The 20,398-nt window shown below is 38.8% G+C and overlaps 1 protein-coding gene across 1 annotated transcript in view; it reads right to left on the bottom strand.

The window, feature by feature from the left end:
• The window catches only part of prmt3 (protein arginine methyltransferase 3), a 58,179-nt gene that overhangs the window by 21,447 nt on the left and 16,334 nt on the right, over nt 1-20,398 (bottom strand). The window contains exons 11-13 of the mRNA XM_083900973.1: nt 13,266-13,344; nt 6,556-6,743; nt 3,187-3,273 (exon numbers count right to left, since the gene is read on the bottom strand). Coding sequence (XP_083757099.1) covers nt 3,187-3,273; nt 6,556-6,743; nt 13,266-13,344 — 354 coding nt within the window. The remainder of the gene's footprint in view (nt 1-3,186; nt 3,274-6,555; nt 6,744-13,265; nt 13,345-20,398) is intronic.

Below are 20,398 nucleotides of genomic sequence, written 5' to 3'. Positions count from 1 at the left end.
AGCAGTGCATCCACCGTTCCAGAAGGGGGAGCTGCACTTCTGAGAGCGGATGTGCTGAAAAGTATTGGCCAATCACAAGACTCTGGGGGTGAAAGTTCACTCTGAAATATCGTGACTCAGGAACAGCGTCAGAAAAGAGGATTTCAATCGGCTCTTTTACAGCAACTAGGAGGTTTTTGACCATAAAAACAAGTTAATGTATGTAAGTAGACCTCCATAACTAACATAAACAGTATGTGCAACAGGATCACTCTAGGTCCGCTTTAATATATTTAATTTTAGAAAGTGAGATAATGGTCTGGAAACAACACTTACATTTTTCCATACTTATCCAGACCTGGAAATTACTCAAATTAAATTCCATATTTATCCATGATGCATAGGAACCCTGACTATTATTATTATAATATTATTATTCTGTTAAAAGGGAGTTTTTTTTCACTCCACTGACATCGAGTGTTTGCTCATAGTGTGAATTGTTGGGTTTCTCTGCTCTCCATGATGTTGTACAGTGCCTTGAGATAATGTATGTTATGATTTGGCGCTATACAAATAAAATAGAATTTAATTGAACACTTATTTCAAAATGATGATTGTAATGCTTTTGCGAACATTTCCAAAAATCTTCATACATGTCATTCTGAATGTACAGTATACATATGTTCTACAGTACATTCTGCATGCGACTTCACAGTTTGCAGAGGCAGACATGACATATACAAGGCACAGTGCATGTGAAATGGAAAAGGGAGGCGAGGGGAGGAGGGATAAAATAAAGCAAGAGGATTTGTCTTGTGCGTGAGCGGCACAGACGCAGGGGTTGTGCTGTTCATTTAATGCAAGGTTAGGCAAGCTGAGCTGATGAATGGACTGTCGACAAGAGAACAAAAGCAGGCGCTCCATCACTGGACTAGAGAAGCAGCAGCTCTTTCCCACCAATCCCCAAGCACTGGTCCAGTAGCAGTTCACCCTTCACACGTGCTAATCTTAACTACTACTGAGGAGCTGCCTGCAGCTGACTTCAGATTAGTATCTTAATAGTAACTTAATAGAACCTACTCCTGCACGTCAATAACACATAGGTAAATCCCAAGAGAAACAGGCATCATGCTAAATACTTTACACAAAAAAGATAGCAGACCTGAATATTTAAAGACAAATCCAGCATGAGATGCAGAGATACACATATGTGCTCTTGCATAAATATGAGGTTGATCAAAGGCATAAAACAACAAGAAAGAAGTCATATTCATAAAAAGCAAACACGCACGACTGGACTCACATCCTAGGAATAGAAAACGGAGCTGGTTACTTTCAATTACAGAACAGAAAAGACAGGAAAAATGAGAGGATGTTTACAAATCCCATTAAATGAATCCACCGGCCTTACCCAGGGAGCACAGGCCAGATAATAACCACCTATTGATTATCCATTAAACCAATACACCAGACAGTGCAGTAACACTGCAGCAAAGCACAGAGCCGCCACAATGGCCCCATGTACAGATCACATCACTTCTCGAAGAGCAGTGAGTTAGTGCTTACAGTTGTGTGGCCATTCTGGCATTGGCAGCTCGCTGCTGGTCCAGAGAAATGTGGCAGACTTTCTAGAGAGGGGGGAAGGGTTGGAGCAATTCTGACTGTGGCTCTCAGCACCTCACCAAATAAACTCATAAACCATGCACCATGCTTTAGTGCCTTCAGCTGAGCCTGAGTGAGGACACACTTCAGTTCTGTGCTGAGAAATACTGTGTTGAGCTACACAGCAGCAGTCAAAGGTACAGACCAGATTCCAGATGAGTCATGATCAGTCTTACATAGCACAAAACTTATTTTTAACGGTATGTTTAACTGATTGAGATTGCTCTAGTCTTGTTGTGGACAAGGAGACAATGTTTTTGAAAGTAATAAACATACAGTGTATTGAAATACTTTTAAGGGTCTAGCTTTGTGACATCAAATGGCGAGACTGCAATTTGCGTACAGTCGCCTTTGCATATCAGAAAGAACACCATTCTACAACATCTTCATTTATGTAATAAGCTTCTGCTTTGAAATGCAAAACGCATGCTCTGCCCAGCACTTTTTTTTCAAAGAATATAACATTAAATGAATCGGAAATACACTCTCTATATTGTTAATGTGGTAAACGACTATTCTAGCGGCAAACGTCTGGTTTTTAATGGAATATGTACATAGGTGTATAGACGCCCATTTCCAGTGTCCTAATGGTACATTGTGTTAGCTAATCACGTTAGAAGGCTGTGGATGATTGGATGATTAGAAAACCCTTGAAAACCATTGTGCAATGTTAGCACAGCTGAAAACAGTTTTGCTGGGCAAAATTATTATTTTGAATAAAAATTCCTTATTTCTAATCTTGTCAAAGTCTATATTTTTTTATTAAAAATAAATGTATTATTTACAAAAAATTGTATAGGTGAACCCAAATGACCTATAGTGTATTCAATTTCGGCAAACTAACCCTCCTGAAAGTTGGAATATTTTGATATGCATTGTTAACTACTGGAGAGCAAATATTTGTTTTTTAAAGGGCAGTGGCTTAATCAGCCATTATGGCCATTTATTCATGAAAAAAAGTATGATTTTGTACTTCCACTGCTTTAGTGTGAAAGGTTAGTTGTTACAGGTTAGGCTTGTGTGTGTTTTGGTGTGTGAGAGAACGACAGGGCAAACAGGCTGTGAACATTCACCATGTTTGACATGTAATTTAAAGTCACAGTATCCCCAATGCTCTGGTATTCGATTTGAGACTATTATTAAATACTTAACTGTGAGCCATTTTCTCAAATACAGAAATATAATCCATCAACATGACCTGACTGATGTCTTTGCTGTTTGCTCTTTCTTGTTTTCTTGGCACATTATCTCTGATAAATGACTGATGAGAACGGTGGATGTTTAGACTTCAGTTTTAGATCAGTTTAGCTGTAGCCTTAAATACGCTGAAACTTTGCAACACGCATAATAACATAATATTCCAAAATCGTATACACGCAGTGCAGAGTTAGTGTCACAAAGGTATGAAATACTCTAAAGGTACAAATACTTTTTATTTTTAATATCATTAATGCTTAAACTAAATCAATACGTATGGTTCTTGTGTGTGTGTGTGTGTGTGTGTGTGTGTGTGTGTGTGTGTGTGTGTGTGTGTGTGTTACTTACAGTGCAATCTGTAGTCTTTGTTATCCTCAAGCAGAAATCAGACGCAAACTCCAGCTCAGACAGGCAAACGCTGTTACAGTCAATTGTCTGTTGAGATTCAAACACACACAAATCACATCATCTACAAGCTAAATAAATAAATATGACAATATAAACTCTGATTAAAGACAAAAGGACAATCAATAAACTGTGATGTGTTCATCATTCCTGACCAATGCATATAACATCCAGTTAGAAAATACAAATCCTCAATAGAAAAAGAAAATTGTGTTGTAAAATAAGTACGTCATGGCCAAGTGTTACTAAGGCGTAGGAACGAGTTACTTATGTCGTGGCCATGCATTACTCAGACGTGGGAACAAGTTATAATTATTTGACAATTAGACAAAAAAAAATAGACAATGATTTCAAAAAGGTACGAACTGTAAATGCATGCACTAAAGTGTAAGCGATCCAAGAAATGGCAGATTCCCTATTATTTTCCCAAAATGTTTCTTCAAGTCACTGAAACTAAAGGATCATGTTCGTTACATTGATGACTTTTCAGAATAAGAAATTGACCGAGCAGTGAATGAGCTGTATGTCAAAAACAAAGTAAAAAATACTGAGATTGTACCTATACACAAAGAGACTTGTTCAAGTACAACACGATGATACTTCCCAAGCAACAACCTCAGAGGTTACAGAAAATGTCACACAGGATTTTAGCCAAGTTCAAGCATTAGAACCAGAGGTAATAACTATTGGTTTATCTTTTCTAAAGGAATGAGATGTCGTAGCATTGGTTGTAAACATACCAAATGCATGTCAGTATGTCACTGTCATTCATTCACAGATTAAAATAAAACAGAATTCACATTTTGTCCATGTTTGCAAGCAGCTGAAGCAACAAATGAACAGTCTCTTATTAACATGCGGCCACAACATAAATAACATAATGAAATCTCATTCAGAAGTAAAACTTGTGAAGGAGCCTTGATGATGCTATTAGAGCTGAAACAATTACTCGATGAATCAATTATTAATCAATTACTAAAGGGATCGTCAACTATTTTGATAATCAATTAATCGGTTTGAAGCTTTGTTCACGATTAAAACAAGACTTCTGATTGTTACATTTTCTTTTACTTTAAAAGGTGAATCAGTTTTGGTTTGTGGACAAAACAAGAATCCAAATTTCCAGGTTTGACAAACACTGATCAACATTTTTTAGAGTTATGTTATGGACCAAATGATTACTCAGTTTATCGTGAAAATAATCAACAGATTAAGCCATTAGTTGTAGCTCTAGATGCTACATAGCTGCCTGAAATTAATTTTTAAAAAGTGTCTCAGACAACTGTCACAGAACCCCTGAGAAGATGTCTCAGAACTGGGGATCAAAGTCAAATATTGGTTACGGTAACTGCAAAAAGTTTCCATACCCCCCAAAAGTACTTTTCTAAAGTGTTAAACTTAACAAGGCAGGTTTAAAGCTGCATTAATTGGTTGCATTGCTCATGTTCAACATCTGTTCAAGCCTATCTGTTTTCACTAAGAATAAAAGCTCATCTGTTTTGCAGGAAAGTATAATTCCAAGAATGGGCTCTCAATTTTACGGAATAGCAGCTAGCCTTAATGGAATGTTATTGGATCGTATCAGCAGGAGGCAATAGATGAGAGTCCATGTAATTCGGGAAGAGGGGCTGTCAATTTGTCACTGGAGGGGAGAAACTATCGATTAGAAGATTCAAATTCCATTATGTGAAATTCTCCCCTCATTCATCACATCCACAGATGAGTGGAGGACACGCTACTTAGCAAACACATGATAGAATGGGAAACAAGAGAGGAGAGTGCTCCTATACACAAAGATTCACAGGAGGTAGTTATGTTTTTAGACGTGAGACTGTGTGTGTGTGTGTGTGTGTGTGTGTGTGTGTGTGTGTGTGTGTGTGTGTGTGTTTGCTTTATCTTTGGGCAATGTGTGACTGCTCTATCCACAGGAGGCTGAGAGTAATGAAGTTTCCTTAAGAGGAACTTAAACAAGGATTAGATAGATCAATCACCCAGTGCGTGCATGCATGCGCTCTCACACACACACACACACACACAGACACAAACCCTCAGGCCTATCTCACTCTCTCTCTACAACTCATTCTCTTCCTTTCCGTCTGTGCATTAGCAGTAAACTCGACTTTTTGAGGTGGGCAAAAATGATTTGGCTAACGTCACGGTTTTCCATTCTGCTGGATATATCCATTATCCACTATGCAATTGATCAAATATCACATTTATGTCATTATGTCTAACTGTCAATAATTTTATTTTCCAACATTATATATTACCAATCCTGTGTGAGCAACAAGTGTGGTGGTTCTAGATCGGACTTGACCCTTTCAATTAATGCTGGGAACATTAGCGCATTAACATCGTTAATGGCATCAACGTTAATGCACATTAGCGCATTTCCATGACGACTGACCGGAAAAAAGACACGAGTGACGTCATGGTTATGTGACTCCCGGTTGTTCAAATGAGTCTCTAAAGTAACGCTAAACTTTAAAAACAGAGGCACACATACGCAGTACACAGGTACGCTGGTTATTCTTAGCGCTGCTCTTTTCTTTTTTTTTAAATGTATTTTTTGGGCCTTTTTGCCTTTAATGAAAGCATAGTATACAGAGACAGGAAACGGGAGGCAGAGAGATGGGGAATGACACGCAGGAAAGACTGCTTGGTGCGGGAATCGTACCAGGGTCGCCTGCAGCGAAGACTACAGCCTCAGCATATGGGGCAGGTGCTCTACCAACTGAGCCACCGCTGCCCAAGCGCTGCCCTTTTCTTTCAATAAACAGGCCGCTCCAGTTCGACTGTAGGTGCGCTAACAGTGCTAAAAGTAGCTAACGCAGTTAACTCGTTAACAGAGCCTGGACTCTGGTGCCAATAAAATGACGTCACTCACTTCTTTGCCTTTATATGTATATATATATATATATATACATACATACATTTATGTGTGTGTATATACACATATACATATATATACATACATATATGTGTGTGTATATACACACATATATATATATATTTATGAAGACTAAATGATAAAATGTGTCCTTATGTCATGATCTTGTAACTTCAGGATGAGAAATGTATCTCAGTGAGGATACATTTTCCAAATATACACATACAATACTATATTATATTACTCAACAAAACCAGGCTAAATTCATTCAAATTGAGCCTGAAAATAACAGTATAACATACAGTATAATTTATTATAGTATAGTATAAATATATTGGCCAATGGGATGTTAAATTACTACATGACTTTAAAGTAATAACACTTGCGGTTGAATGTTAAATTAACGTATAAGGCATGTTTACCTGAATGACTGCTGGTTCAGAGATGAGGCTTTCTGCTTTCACCACTTCCACCACAGCCTCGGGCACCACAGCCTTCTTCATACACGCCATGTTGAAGCCGTATACGTCGTCCCAGAATGCAATGTGATCTTGGTGCTTCTGTGCATCACCCACTGCTGCCAGACTTATATTACACAGGTCTGGATAAACTGTGGAGAAACAAGAGGAGCAGGGAGTCAACATTTCAACTTCTTTTGTCTTTAGTAAGCAAGATTAAAACCAAAAAAGTGAAAACAAAAATCTTCTGACAATGCACTGAACCTGTATGTAGCTCAAAGTTGAATGCAAGCAGAATTCAAACAACCAATCAATTGTTTTGTAAAGCTGCCTGGTGACCTGCGTGTGATACTGCAAAGGAATTTATTTTTTGCAAAAGTAAATAACATTAATCATAATCAAAGGAACATGCTTCATGTCCACAAATGTAATGAAAAGGCATTGTGGGTGTGGAGCTTCATATCAATTTCAGGAGGCTGCTGTAATGACTGTATCCATCACATGCACAAAAACCATGGCTTTATGACCACGTTGTCCTACTTTGATATTTCATCATTTCAACATCATATGGCAACAACTGTGAATACTTGGACAAACTATGTGTACACGCTTTACATTATTATATGTGATCATTCAAACCAATGGAGGTTGCCACAAAATTAGAACCACACCAGTGTCCAAAGCCGTTAGTATTTTAAACTTGTGTATGACATAGTGGCAATGACAATGAGTTTGTCTGTGTGCATATCTGTGTCCGTGTGCCTGCATGAGTGACGGTTTGAGGAAAAAAAGATTTAATTAATCATTAGAAAATAAATCTTGTGGGGATCAGAGTAAAATATTGTAATGGTGGCTACAACTAAATAACAGTTATGGGTGTTCACTGTTCAGAAGTGTAAAAAACGTCCATGTCTGTCGTCATGGAAACGTGACGCGCGTTAACGTTAACGGCATCTATGTGCCCAGCACTAGTAAAACTAGAAAAGCATTTGGAGAGAGCAGACCTCCACCAAGGCAGCTCAGCTGACTGTCTGTTGAATAAACATTATCCATGTCTTAAGATGAGCATTAAACATGAGCTTTAATGTCTTGTCATTGTGTTTTCATTTCTTTGTATGGTTAATATGCTTGGTGATTAAGCCAGAGCCAAGACGCTTGCAGCCATTGTTATCCCTGCTGCGAAGACACATTAGCCAGCACAGAGGCCTAAGGCCGAAACTACACTTTACGGACATTCATATTCTAAAAGTGTATGTTTTAAAATCTCAAGGGATATTCACGGTTCATGACAGAGGAATCAGAAAGGAAAAACTGCAGTTTGCTGTCAAACCTTCTTAAAGTGACACCCTGAAAAAATCCACTACATAAGTCATGGAACATTACTGCCCATTCACATGGCAAAATCTAAAAACATTTTTTTTTTTCTTTTAAGCATAAATTATAAATAATATAAGTCAGAAACCCATAAAACAAAGCCACATTTTTTCCATGTACTGTACATGTGTATATATATATATATATATATATATATATATATATATACACACACCATACATACATATTATATATATATATACATATATATATATATATACATACACATATACGTATATATATATACATACACACATATATATATATACGGAAAAAATGTGGCTTTATGTCACAGGTTTCTGACTTTTTATTTGATACCATTTCGTTTTTGTGAACTACAGAGAAGATTTAAAATGAATTTACTATTTTGGTGCTTAAAATACTGTTATTATACTTTATTTAACCTCTGATTAAGTGAAAACTCTCAGGGTGGCTCATTCTATCCCTTTTTTTAATACTGCTGTCATAGGTTGCCAATTGGTGTGTTTCCTTTGAACAGAAACTTTTGGAAAAGGGCCATACATTTCTTGGCTGTGAGAGGGCGCTCACACCTCTGACAATTTGACAGTGGGACAGTCCTAAACCCTCAGTGACTTATCGTGAATGTGCCTCAGGCTGAGTTGGTGAGGGTGAACATTGGGACCGGGCCAAACTCTACACAAAACTGACACGTGAAGCAAGAGCCCTCTTGCTGTGAGGCGACAGTTGTACTCCACCACTGTGCCAAGCAGACCTCACACATAGTCAGCAAAGCACGTTTGACAGGAAAAACAGCCTATTTAAATTCTATAAAAATAAAAGCCTTCCAATGAGCACATTCTATTGATTTTGCCCAGTATGCATTTTAACACAGTCTCAAGTAACCTTCGACTTGTCAGATCATAAAATATGTGAATGGATGGTGATAGCTCAGTGATGGGCAACTCATGGCCTCTCATGATTAGCTGAAGCCTGCTTGTGACCCTGTGAGTGTCACGATACCTAATGACTGCGCCCACACACACATTTACACACGCAAACAGCAGATTTGTCACTTCATTTTACTCTGATTACAGAAGCGAGTGAGTAATTATGAGGGCCAGTTGAGAAGAGGGGGGGGGGCTGCTGATTGGGCAGAATTGGGACAGGCTCGCCTGGGAAACTGAAAACGAAACCGAGAGACGAATGGGTGGAAAAAAAGGGGAGTGGATGGAGAGGGAGAAGAAAAAAGGGAAAAGGTGGGGGGTGTACACGGGCGTCCCCAGATTCATGGCTTTGACATCTGCGTCCTTCTCGAATCGCTGGTCACAGCCTGTTTGTCATGCCACCACCCCTCCCCTTCTCCACCTACACCCTCTTCTCTTGCGCTCTCTATCTCCCTATTGGTCGGCCGTGAAAGAGGAAAAGACGGTGTGGGAGGGGGCATGGGACAAAACAGATCCCTTTTCCCCTGAATGCTGCGACGTGCCAGGCAGTGCAGGGACACATTTGAGGATGAAGGGGAGGTTAATGTAGTGGGGAGAATGAGGGAGCTGCTGTAACTCTCTTTAAATGTAGCTTAAACACACATACAGAAGCACTGCTGCAGGGCCGATGCACTAATAATTCAGTCAGCACAGCCATGTGCACACACATTTAAAATCCTGAAATACAATAAAAATGGAAAGTGACTGATTCCTGTGTTAGGATCAACACTACGTACACAAAAAAGTTACCTGGTGTGTGCTTAAATGTGGCTGTAGTGAAAGTCAACTTCACATTAACACTGCCTGGAGGACTTTACCTCTGAACAGCAACAACAATATGGAGGACGCTCCACTCACACTACACTCTTAGAAATAAGGGTTCCAAAAGGGTTCTTCTACAAGGGCTGAGGTTCTACCTGGAACCATTTGCTTCTGAAAAACCCTTTCCTGAAGAAAGGGTTTTTCAAGGATTCTTGGTAACACTAATGGTTCCAGTAAGAACCATTTTGATCCAGAGAACCCTTTAAAACCCCTTACCTGAATAAAGGGTTTTAAAAGGGTTCTTAATTGAAACATCAAAAGGGTTCCAGGTGGAACCTTCTCCTTTAAGGACAAGCCGAAGAACCTTATATGTTTATACTGAGCACTTTTATTTCTAAGAGTGTACCATAAAATTTCAGAAAATGTTAAAGAACCTTGATCAGTGTTTGTCAAACCTGACAATGATGATGTTCTCTAATGTCTTCCAAAATAACTATTTTAATGATTTCTTTGTTATGTGGAGGAAAGAAACTAGAAAATATTCAAATTTAAGAAGCTAAAACAATCAGAAACCTTGTTTTAATCATGAAAAAAAGCTTCAAACTGATTATCGATTATCATAATATTTTATTAATAATAGATTCATTGTTTCAGCTCTAAACAAAACTACAAATTAAAATAAAGAATTTTAGAGAATTTTTTTACAATATAACAGAAAATTGCTACAACAAACAATGTTATGAAAACCAGAAATCCATTGAAAAAATCCGGACAAAAAGAGATAAAACACTGTTTTATTACATTAAGAGTTTTCATAACTTTTATCAACACTAACAGCACATACTGTAATTTCTTTAATTTAAAGGTGAAGTAAGTAGTTTATAGTGCCACCTAGAGGAGAGGCTGAAATTTACAAAATCTGCTCACCCCCTCCCTTCCCTGAGAGCTACAGTATCCGCAGCCGGTCAAATGTCGTCCTCGTTGTCTTTCTCCGTGTCAGCTGATGAGGTTCGTGAGGCGAGGGAGAGGGCGAGCTACCGCGGCCGTAGCAGACGAAGCAGAGAGAGTGGAGGCGGGACTTCCGCTACAAGTAAAGCGACGCTTGATTTGTTCTCTCGCGTTTGTCCTTACAGGCTCCGGTAGAAACATGGCGTCTCGCTGCTAACAGTGGCAATGCAACCGCGGCCCGCGACCATGTTATTTTACATGACTTTTTGAAACACTACGAAAATGAAACAAAAACTATTATACAGCGACTAGACAATGCAGGAGCACATAATATGTATAAAAAAGTGGATTTTGGGTTATATAAACCCATAAATATTACAGTGTCCCTTTAAAGGTGGGTTAATTTAAATACTAATTGTGTTGGTAAAACTAAAAAATAAACATTATTGTACTACTATTAGTGTGTAACACAATTAAACTGCTGAATGCAGAGGTTTGTGGTTGAATGAATATTAAAAATGATGTGACATCATTTCAAAAATATCAATCATATCAATTCAAGAAAGCAATCATACAGAGACGTATCATTCGTACGGAGAAAAATGCCGTATGTGTTCCCGGTCAGAGCCTGTGTCGTGAGCGTCGGGCTTAAAGGCTTGTGACGAAACATATGGCTTTTCCTGTGACCTGTCACTTTCCCACTGACTCAGGTCGCACCTCCCTCGCTAACAGACCATTCTCTCTATATGTGAATGTGACCTTTCTCTCATGTCCCGAGGAGCCACTAAAAGCAGCGTGGTGGAACTGTTCTGTAGTTGGCTCGCATTTGGCACAAGTCATTAAGTATGGTCAGTGGCAGGAATGGGATGACCCCGAAGACTAAAATCCACACACAGAGTTACTCAGAGGCACACAGCCAAAACCCTCAAGACAATTCTTAGATGTCTCAGTGCACCACAGTGTTTCTGTATTTTGACTCAAATATCTAACTTGAAATATCAAGATTTTTATTTCCCTCTCTCCCCTGTAGCATTTTGATTCATTATTGTTATTACATTTTTTAATCTTGCTATTTAAATTTCTTAATCCGTTTAATAATATTTACAACTCTAAATTGTTATTTCATTCAGTTGAGGTCAAGTAAAGTTGAGTGATTTATTTTCCTTGGAGAAGTGACAGTTCTAATTATGTTTTATGTTCCAAAAAGCAAATTAGTGTAAAAAAATAGCGAAAGCGAAAAATATATCGATTTGTGATCTTGAACGTGTGATCTTTTCTGGTTATGTGACACATTGAATGGGCCATATTATACAAAATCCACTTATTAATATTTTTTGGGACTCTGGAGGCCCTATGAGTAGGCAAAGCCTCCAGTCTAAGTACAGGAGATACTGCAGGCTCATTTCTACGTCACAATGAGACATTCCTTGAATTGTTGTCTTGTGGCGCTCCGCTTTGTTCCTAAAAAACGAGAGAGTGCAGGCGAGGGCAACAGTATCCGGAGGATCAGAAGTCCGCGAAGTGTTCTATTCTTGGCTGCACAGTGCAGCACAGAGTGCACAAACTCAGTGACGCTGACGTAGTTTCCCGTGTCTCATTTGCATTTAAAGAGACAGGCAATCAAAAGCGAGAGTTCTGAACAGGGCTGTTTTGGAAGAGTGATTGAACTGCTGTGGTGCTTCATCCTTAAGGTATTTTGGCCAAAGCATGTCACAGACATTAGGACACCAGGGAACTAGGTGAACTTGTAGAAATAGGGTGTAATATGAGTCCTTTAAATTAAATTAAATTAAATTAAATTAAATTAAATTAAATTTAATTAAATTAAATTAAATTAAATTAAATTAAATTAAATTAAATTAAATAAGGTGAGTGAGGCATACGACAACATGTCAAGCATTGCTCCGTTGCTCCTGTACTATATGCATGTCTCTCCGCTTCGCCTGTCATTCAGAGCAGCCATACATGAGAATTGTTGTCTTACAAGAGTGTCAGTTTGAGACGAGCTGTTGAGTCTTTTTTCCATTATTAAAACAAGATTTCTGATTGTTTTATCTTCTTAAATGTGAATATATTTATATTATAATAGTTTCTTTGCTCCACATAACAAAAAAATAATTCAAACTGATTCATTTTGGTCAAGAAAATCGTCAAAAAAAGTTGATCACGGGAATGTTGGTGGGAGAGAAAGTCTTTCAGCTTAATTTTGAACAAATTGAAGTCTTTTTAACATATGTGAGGATGAACCTCGGAGGAAGGAGTTCTAATAGTCCAGGAAGGATGTAATGAAAGCATGTATTATGTGTTCCAGCAACACAGTGGACAAGACAATGGGTCTTTAAGGGTTGTTATCCATGTGGTTGTGCCAGAACTGCCACTTGATTTGAACAAAGCAGAGAAGGAATAATAGTTGCAGCAAATGATTTGAGTGTGAGGTTGAATCGCTATCAGCCGTTCAGTAAAACAGCACGGCTTCTAATGTTTGCAACGAAAGTACAGTACTTTACGAATAACCTGTGGTGGGGTGGAGTAGCTCAGAGGTTAAGACCGGTACCCCGTGTGCAAGAGACATCACGTTGCATTGGATAAAAGTGTGCATTGTTCATGATGCTTTTATGCCTTAAAATTAGAATGAAGGTGACATACCTGAGCCTCCATCAGCCAAGTACAGATCTCTGGCATACAGGACAGAGTCCAACATAGACTCAAAGAGCAAGAAGTAACCCTGGAAGAGAGGAAATACTCAGTCATTACTATGACAAAACAGTAAAGAAAGGGTTTACTGAACAAAAACAAAAGTACACTTTTGTTCAGTACCATTTGGTATCTCAGACAGGTCAATGTGAGTAACAAATAGATGCCAACAGAAGGCGACGGAGCAGCTCGTGAATTGAATTACGTTTAAATCCCAACATCACCAAGGTGAAAATCTGAATTAGCCACGACTGTGAATGGAGTGATGAGTCTGCGCGCATCCAAAGGTTTGACCCTGGGCTGACCTCGTGTTCCGCTCCAGCAGACAACACATTAACCGTGGTATTATTTAATTAATGCTGAAATTGAGTTTTGTCCACATCTTGTTGGCTTCGACCTGAGTGGCAGATACTGCTGACAAATGACTTTGTCTACCTGTCACCACTTTAACCAATCCGGTAAGCTTCATACGTTATTTGTGAGCACGTTATTTGGGTCACTTTATCGGCTTCTCCTGAAAATAAACATCAATGCTTTTGAGTATAAGAAACAACACATTTGAGATCTAAAAGTGCATAAAAACAACTAAAATGAACCATGAGTGATATTGTAAGGTGTTTTATACTTTGGTAAGGTTTTGGGACATGGCTCACCATCTCTGTTAATGTAACTGGACCCATTGAAGCAAGATTTCTGCAGCTCTACTGTGACACAACAGATACATGTATGCAAGACAAACTAATTAGTGAAATAGAAAAGCAAAATGGTCTGGTTTACGTTTAATTATCTGTTTCAAAGGAGGAGGCCAGGACAAGAGATAAAGAGTGAATGAGGGGAGTGTGTGTGTGTTTTGTCTGCATGTTTGTATGATGAAGAGAAAGTGGAAAAGAAGAGATATGTGAAGTTGGATGGATGTAGACAGAAAGCAATGGATGGCTGAATTGTAATTCAGTGAGATAAGAGCCTTATTCAAATACAGGCAACATTTTATCAGCGCGAGGACAAGAGAGCCAGCGGCAGACAAACAGGAGAACAGTGCTGATTTATAACTATGACTCCAAAATCATTACCATCTCTGTCATATGCCCGAGCTGATAATGACAACAGCGATGATGAAGCTGATATCGCCAACTCATCCTCCGCAAAAGGGAAACATTCTCTCCGTTTATCGACGATGAACTGGTCCCGAACAAAAGTCAGACTCTGCTGCCGTTGACTGCCTTGGTCAGTCGATGTCCTTCGCTGCAGAGAAGGTCGTTTTTAAAACCCTCACACGGAGTACGCCGACCTCGTAATTTAGAGCCCAATTTCACAGGACACTGACTCACTTGTAGGAAGGAGGATATGGGAGTGAATGAGATGCTCCATAGCAGAGTCACGCCTAACTTTTATCATCAACAACGCTCCAGGATTACTGTCTTCTGTATAGAACCAGTACCATGAGCCAGATTTCATGGAAGAAAACTACATATTTTCTATCTATCTATAAATTCCAGGAACTTCTGTCTGTGAGTGTGTGTGTATTATTTGCATATCTCTCGAACCTATGGTCCGATTGATGTCAAACTTGAAAGGTGTCTTGCTACGGACACGAGTAAGTGTAGTGCCACAGTTTGACGTTGTTTGGATAAGTAATGCAAAAGATATTGTTAAATATATCGGTAACACATTATCTTTCACCGCTCTACTGTAGCCACTCCCACTTAGAGTTGTAAAACTAAAAAGGCAACAGCATCAGGTCAAGGTCAGTTCATCAATGAAACTAGTGGTCAAGCTAATTTTTCAAAATCGTAGGCTTTGTTGCGAGGCAAACTATATCAGCTCCATTAAGTACTTTTCCTCGCTAACAATGTCTTCCTGTTTATATTACTTTCCAGACTATTTGTCTGCCCTGCATCAAAATCTCATGTTGGTGCATCGTCTATCACTGAAATGTTACTGATCAATACAAAAAAAAAAAAAAAAAAAATTTTTTTTAAATTCAAAGTTGAAAACGATACGATGTAAACAAGGACTTTATCTACCTCACTTATTTCTTATCTGACTTAAACACAAATCAATAAAGATAAGCTAAAGAAGCCTGAATCCTAAAAAAAGTCTTCTTTGTATCCTTTTTGTACCATTTCTGCCAATCGATCGTTCCGTCTGCAGGCTCAGTGACACAGACAGGTGGAGGCGTTACCGTGAGGAAACGGCTTCGTTTACTGTCAGGCAGCCGGGGCTCGAGCGGGCGATGCTCTGCAGTATAGTCACTGTGCATTTCCATAAAAAGAGACTAATGAAAACCTAATGAGAATGGGTTGGAGCAGCTTATACACATTAACAAAATTTGCATATAAAACACATTCCCCTGAGTGAGCTCCCACAGATACTCAGCTACATATACAACCATACGCAGACAAATGCACACAAAAGAAGAAAAAAAAAAAGGCAAATATCCTTTTACAGCTGTGTTACTTTTGACAAGAACTTGACCCGTTTCATTGAGCTATCATATAAGCTTCTTTTTTTCAATCATCTCTACACAAAGACAGCCCCTCGGGGACCATGTGGCTGTCAGTTATCAATATCATGAAGCCTTTTGGTAAAAAAAATCTTCATCAGCACTTTACACTTTCCTCCATCCTCCAGTACATCCTCCCTCATTCTGCAGTTAACACACGTCTTCATCAATTACTGCAGATCATCATCACTTCCAGTCCTGCGAGGGCCAAGGCAAAATAAAGGAGATGGTGGTCTACCATGTTTCGCTTCGCTGAATACTGAAGGAAGCAGAGCTACGTCAACAAGACTCCTGTATATTTAGTCCACAGCTACATTACACCAAATTAGCATAAACACATCACACACGTCCCTGTAATAGATTTTCGAGCATTAATGCTTGGTGAGTGTATATTGTGCAGATTTCAATATCAACCTCATTTACATTGAAACGCAAAGGAGAGATAATTTGCAGCAGAGCTACAAGGCTATTAGAAACAGTGGCTCCTCTGATATCAAGTACAAGATAAGCTGCAGCGGCACTTTACAATGATTTGCATGACCTGAAAATACAATTTCATTAATGTAGGTGTACAGTATATGCATGCATGCATAAATGGATGTAAATGCTTGTGAGACATGGACGATTTTAATGAAAGTAGCACATTTTCACTTGAGTAAAGTCTATTAATAAGTCACACAAGATTCAACCAATATGGGGTTTTTGCAAGATGTACATGTATACATTATCTTCCTTTATTTTAATTTCACGGTTCCAAACAGACTATGCAGACATCATAGATGTGCATACATTAGCTGCAAAAAATGGTTGGGTGCAGAAATCGAACCAGGCTACAGATCGATGGGTGGCAACAGCCAGTGAAATGCAAAGAAGGGACTAACATAAATGCACAGTGACTCAGAGCAGTGGTTAGAATAAACTATTTTAAAGTAGACATATTATACCCTATTTCTCCAAGTGAACCTCGTTCCCTGGTGTCCTAATGAACAAAACAGCCCTGTTCAGAACGCTCACTTTTGAGTGCCAGTCTCTTTAAATGCAAATGAGACAAAGGAAACTACATCAGCGTCACTGAGGCTCTGGCAGCTAACAGCAGTTAGCATTTGGAAAAGCCAACATATGAGTGCGGAAGTCAACATCGCGTGTTTCATCTCCTGTACTGTACCACAAAAACATGACTGAGTCATCTTTTTTCACAGTTTGCCTAATTTGTATTAAAATTACTAAAAAGTTGATTTAGCATAATGTCTCCTTTAAGCTCAGTTTAACTTTACAAAAGTTGATACCAACATCTCTCCTTGATATATATATTTCACTGGAAATACAAAACTGTCCAGGACGCAAGGACATACACGGTATGGACGATTAAATGCTGCTGCAAACCAAATACAGCAGCCACAACATAACCAGTAGTAGTATAGATTACAGTGCAGAGAAGTACTGAGAATTACAGATCTGACAAACTAACGCTGGAAGTCTGTAGTCACTAATTTTAGCACATTGTTTTTGATCTGCCTCAGTTTGAACCATCCAAGACTTTGCTAACATCTACTCCTGTCTTACAAACATGATTCATCGAAAAATTCACTTTATGTTCTGAACACTCCTTTGTATCAGAAGCTCACAGCTGGTAGGTGTAACAAGGAAATTAGCTCCATCATGTCAACAGAAGATGTCACGATCAGATAAGCTGATGTTTAATTTGGTCACAGATCTTTTCCTGCCACACAGGTTTACAGTTTGGATTTTGAGAAAGGCACCTTTCCTTGAAAACTCATTTAGTTTTGAGGTCAAAGTCAACGACAGCAGCATAAAACCAAAACAATGTTTTCCTTTGTGGAATAAAAAGTTACAGCTGTGAATTCACGTAAACCATAAATATTCAAAAACACACTCCGCAGTGTACTTGTCCAGGCATTCACGGGCATTCAATTATTAAATTCATCATTTTGAGGGAACAAGGAATGAGACAATTCCTCTCCACAAACACAAAGTGAACTGTGTGATTTAGGATTATGGGTCTGGGTTTTTATGAGGAGGGTCTGTTTGAGGACACATTGGGTTGTCGGCTCACTCTATTAGGATTGTTTTGGCCACATTGGACCAATGTAACATTGCATTTTGAACATATACATTATATCAGTTATAGGGCTACAACGATTATTCAATGAATAAATTATTAATTGATTACTAAATTAATCATAAACCATTATATTTCCAGCTTTTTAAATTTGTGGACAAATCAAGACACTTTGAGAACATCATCATGTTGAGGTTTGGGAAACACCAATCAACACTTCATCATCATTTTCTGACATATTATGGACCAAGCAAGCACTCAAAAAAAATTAATCACTTACGAAAATAATCGTTAGTAGCAGCCCTAACAATATATTACTATAAGTTTATGCGTCACAAGTCACAAGTTTACACATGTAACTAACAATTATCTTTGTATCTTTGTATTACATTAATGTTAACACAGCACATGTTTCCATGACGACTGAAAAAGACACGTGTGACGTCATGTTTACGTGACTCCCGATTCTTAAAATTAGTCTATTAGTAACGTTAAACTTTAAAAAACAGAGACACACATAAGTAGTTCACAGGTACGCTGGTTATTTGTAGCGCTGCTCTTTTTGTTTAATAAACAGACCGCTCAAGTTCGACTGTAGGTGTGCTAACGGCGCTACAGAAGCTAACACAGCTAACTGGGAAACGGTGCCTGGATTCTGGTGCCACGGCACGAAAAACTGCTTTAGACTTACATTAGAGATTAATTACAACAAATTGGGAGTCACGTAAACATGCCGTCACGTGCGTCTTTTTCCAGTCAGTCGTCATGGAAACGCGTCATTGACGCCGTTAACGTGTCCAGCACTAAAAAAATAAATAAATTCAAATCACCATTCAAATCGAAAGTTTACACTTGATTTAGTAATCGATGAAACATTGCAGCCCTAAAATGCTGAACTAACATGCAACACAGATGTGTTATTTGACAGATTATGTAAAATCACACACACACAAATATGAGCCTCTGTAATATGACCCAACACACCCTCGATTCACTCTTGAACTCACTGGGCCTGATTATGACAATTTATGTAGTGCAACTCGGGGTTCAAGGTTTGGCCATCAAAGAGGCAACATCTCCGTACAACAAGACACTGACTCTGTAAAAATGATTTGAAGCCGTTATCGCAACATTAAAAAGTTGCATAGTGTAGCTTTAAATGAAAACCTGTAAAAATGGAAACAATGAAGACATCGATGAGGCTAATTTGCAATTTATTCCCACTTGTGTGAGCATTTTGAGGGTCTGAGTGAAGTGTGTTCAGCCAATGAATCCTCATTAGAACACGGACACACCTGTGCTTTTGGGTTTGTGTTACGTGTGTGTGCACATTCATCAATTTTCCTTCACTAATGCTTCATTCAGTGTCTGTGAGTGTGTATGTAAGAGGGAGGAGAAGGAGAGAGTGACAGTCTGTCAAACTGAAGGACAGGATGACTGATGACTACCACTGTCTCCTGAGGCAGGTGAAGCTCCCAGCACTGATAATGAGGCTAAAGAGGAAAGGATGTTACTGCTACTTTGACTTCGAAACTACCGCAAACAACTATTTTTCTTGTGCGTGAAGGTGTGCACTGTGTTGTACACATGTTTTGTCGTTGAACTGTCCACCTCAGTGTGACTTAAGTTTGTAAAATCCAACTCTCCCCTGACGGTCTACTCTCATGTCTGGGTATTTCTAGGACTGTGCCATTAAACACTATCCAGCTAGCAGGCCCATAACCTGTGATTGATCTTGGAGTGACAATCTTTATTTAGTCTTTGGGGAACTTGGCTCTCCTCCTTCTGTCTGCCTGCAAGACTCTTATCTGCTCTGGACTGTTTGTTTTTCAATGTGCTGAAAGAGACGACCGATCAATGTTGTGAGTTATGAAATGACAGGGGTTCTGCTAAAGGCAGTCTCTCAAACACATAGCAGACAATCATTTGCCCCCTTCTCCTCCTCCACTAACACCACAGATGCACCGCATTCATTACCCGTTTCTGTGTACTCGGCCTGTACCCACATCTGTCTGCTCGATCCAGCAACTCTGACAGCTGAACATCAGCGATATGATCCTGTGTTTCCCATTCATAACGGCCTTTAATTGTCAAATAAATGACCGATTACTTTAGATGCATTACTTTTAAGGTTATCTCTATAAAGATGCATTATGGATGCTTACAGCTCTTTCTAAAACGTCACAACCTTTTATCATCATTTGTGACATCTGTTGTTTAGGATGCCATTTCATTTGGTTATACAGACATTCAAAATTGCATCATGTAAAATATTTCAAACTATAAAGCGAAAGTGGGAAAACTGCATCAGTAAAGATGCCTGTTAGATTGAGGAAACTGTAATTACAGAAATACTTCATCTACTTTATTTCCTGTGTTACAGAGTGGTGGATCAGTTAATGTGTAAGACAGTTATGCCTTCATTAGCTCAGCAAGTGTCTTTCAAATTAAGTAGAACTGCAACTTCCAGCAATAGACATTATCAAGGAGTCGATTATTTTC

Source organism: Microchirus variegatus, assembly GCF_963457635.1.
Source record: "Microchirus variegatus genome assembly, chromosome: 14".
Lineage (NCBI taxonomy): Eukaryota > Metazoa > Chordata > Actinopteri > Pleuronectiformes > Soleidae > Microchirus > Microchirus variegatus.
Note: the sequence above shows the minus strand (reverse complement) of the source record. Positions and strands in the feature narration are given on the sequence as shown.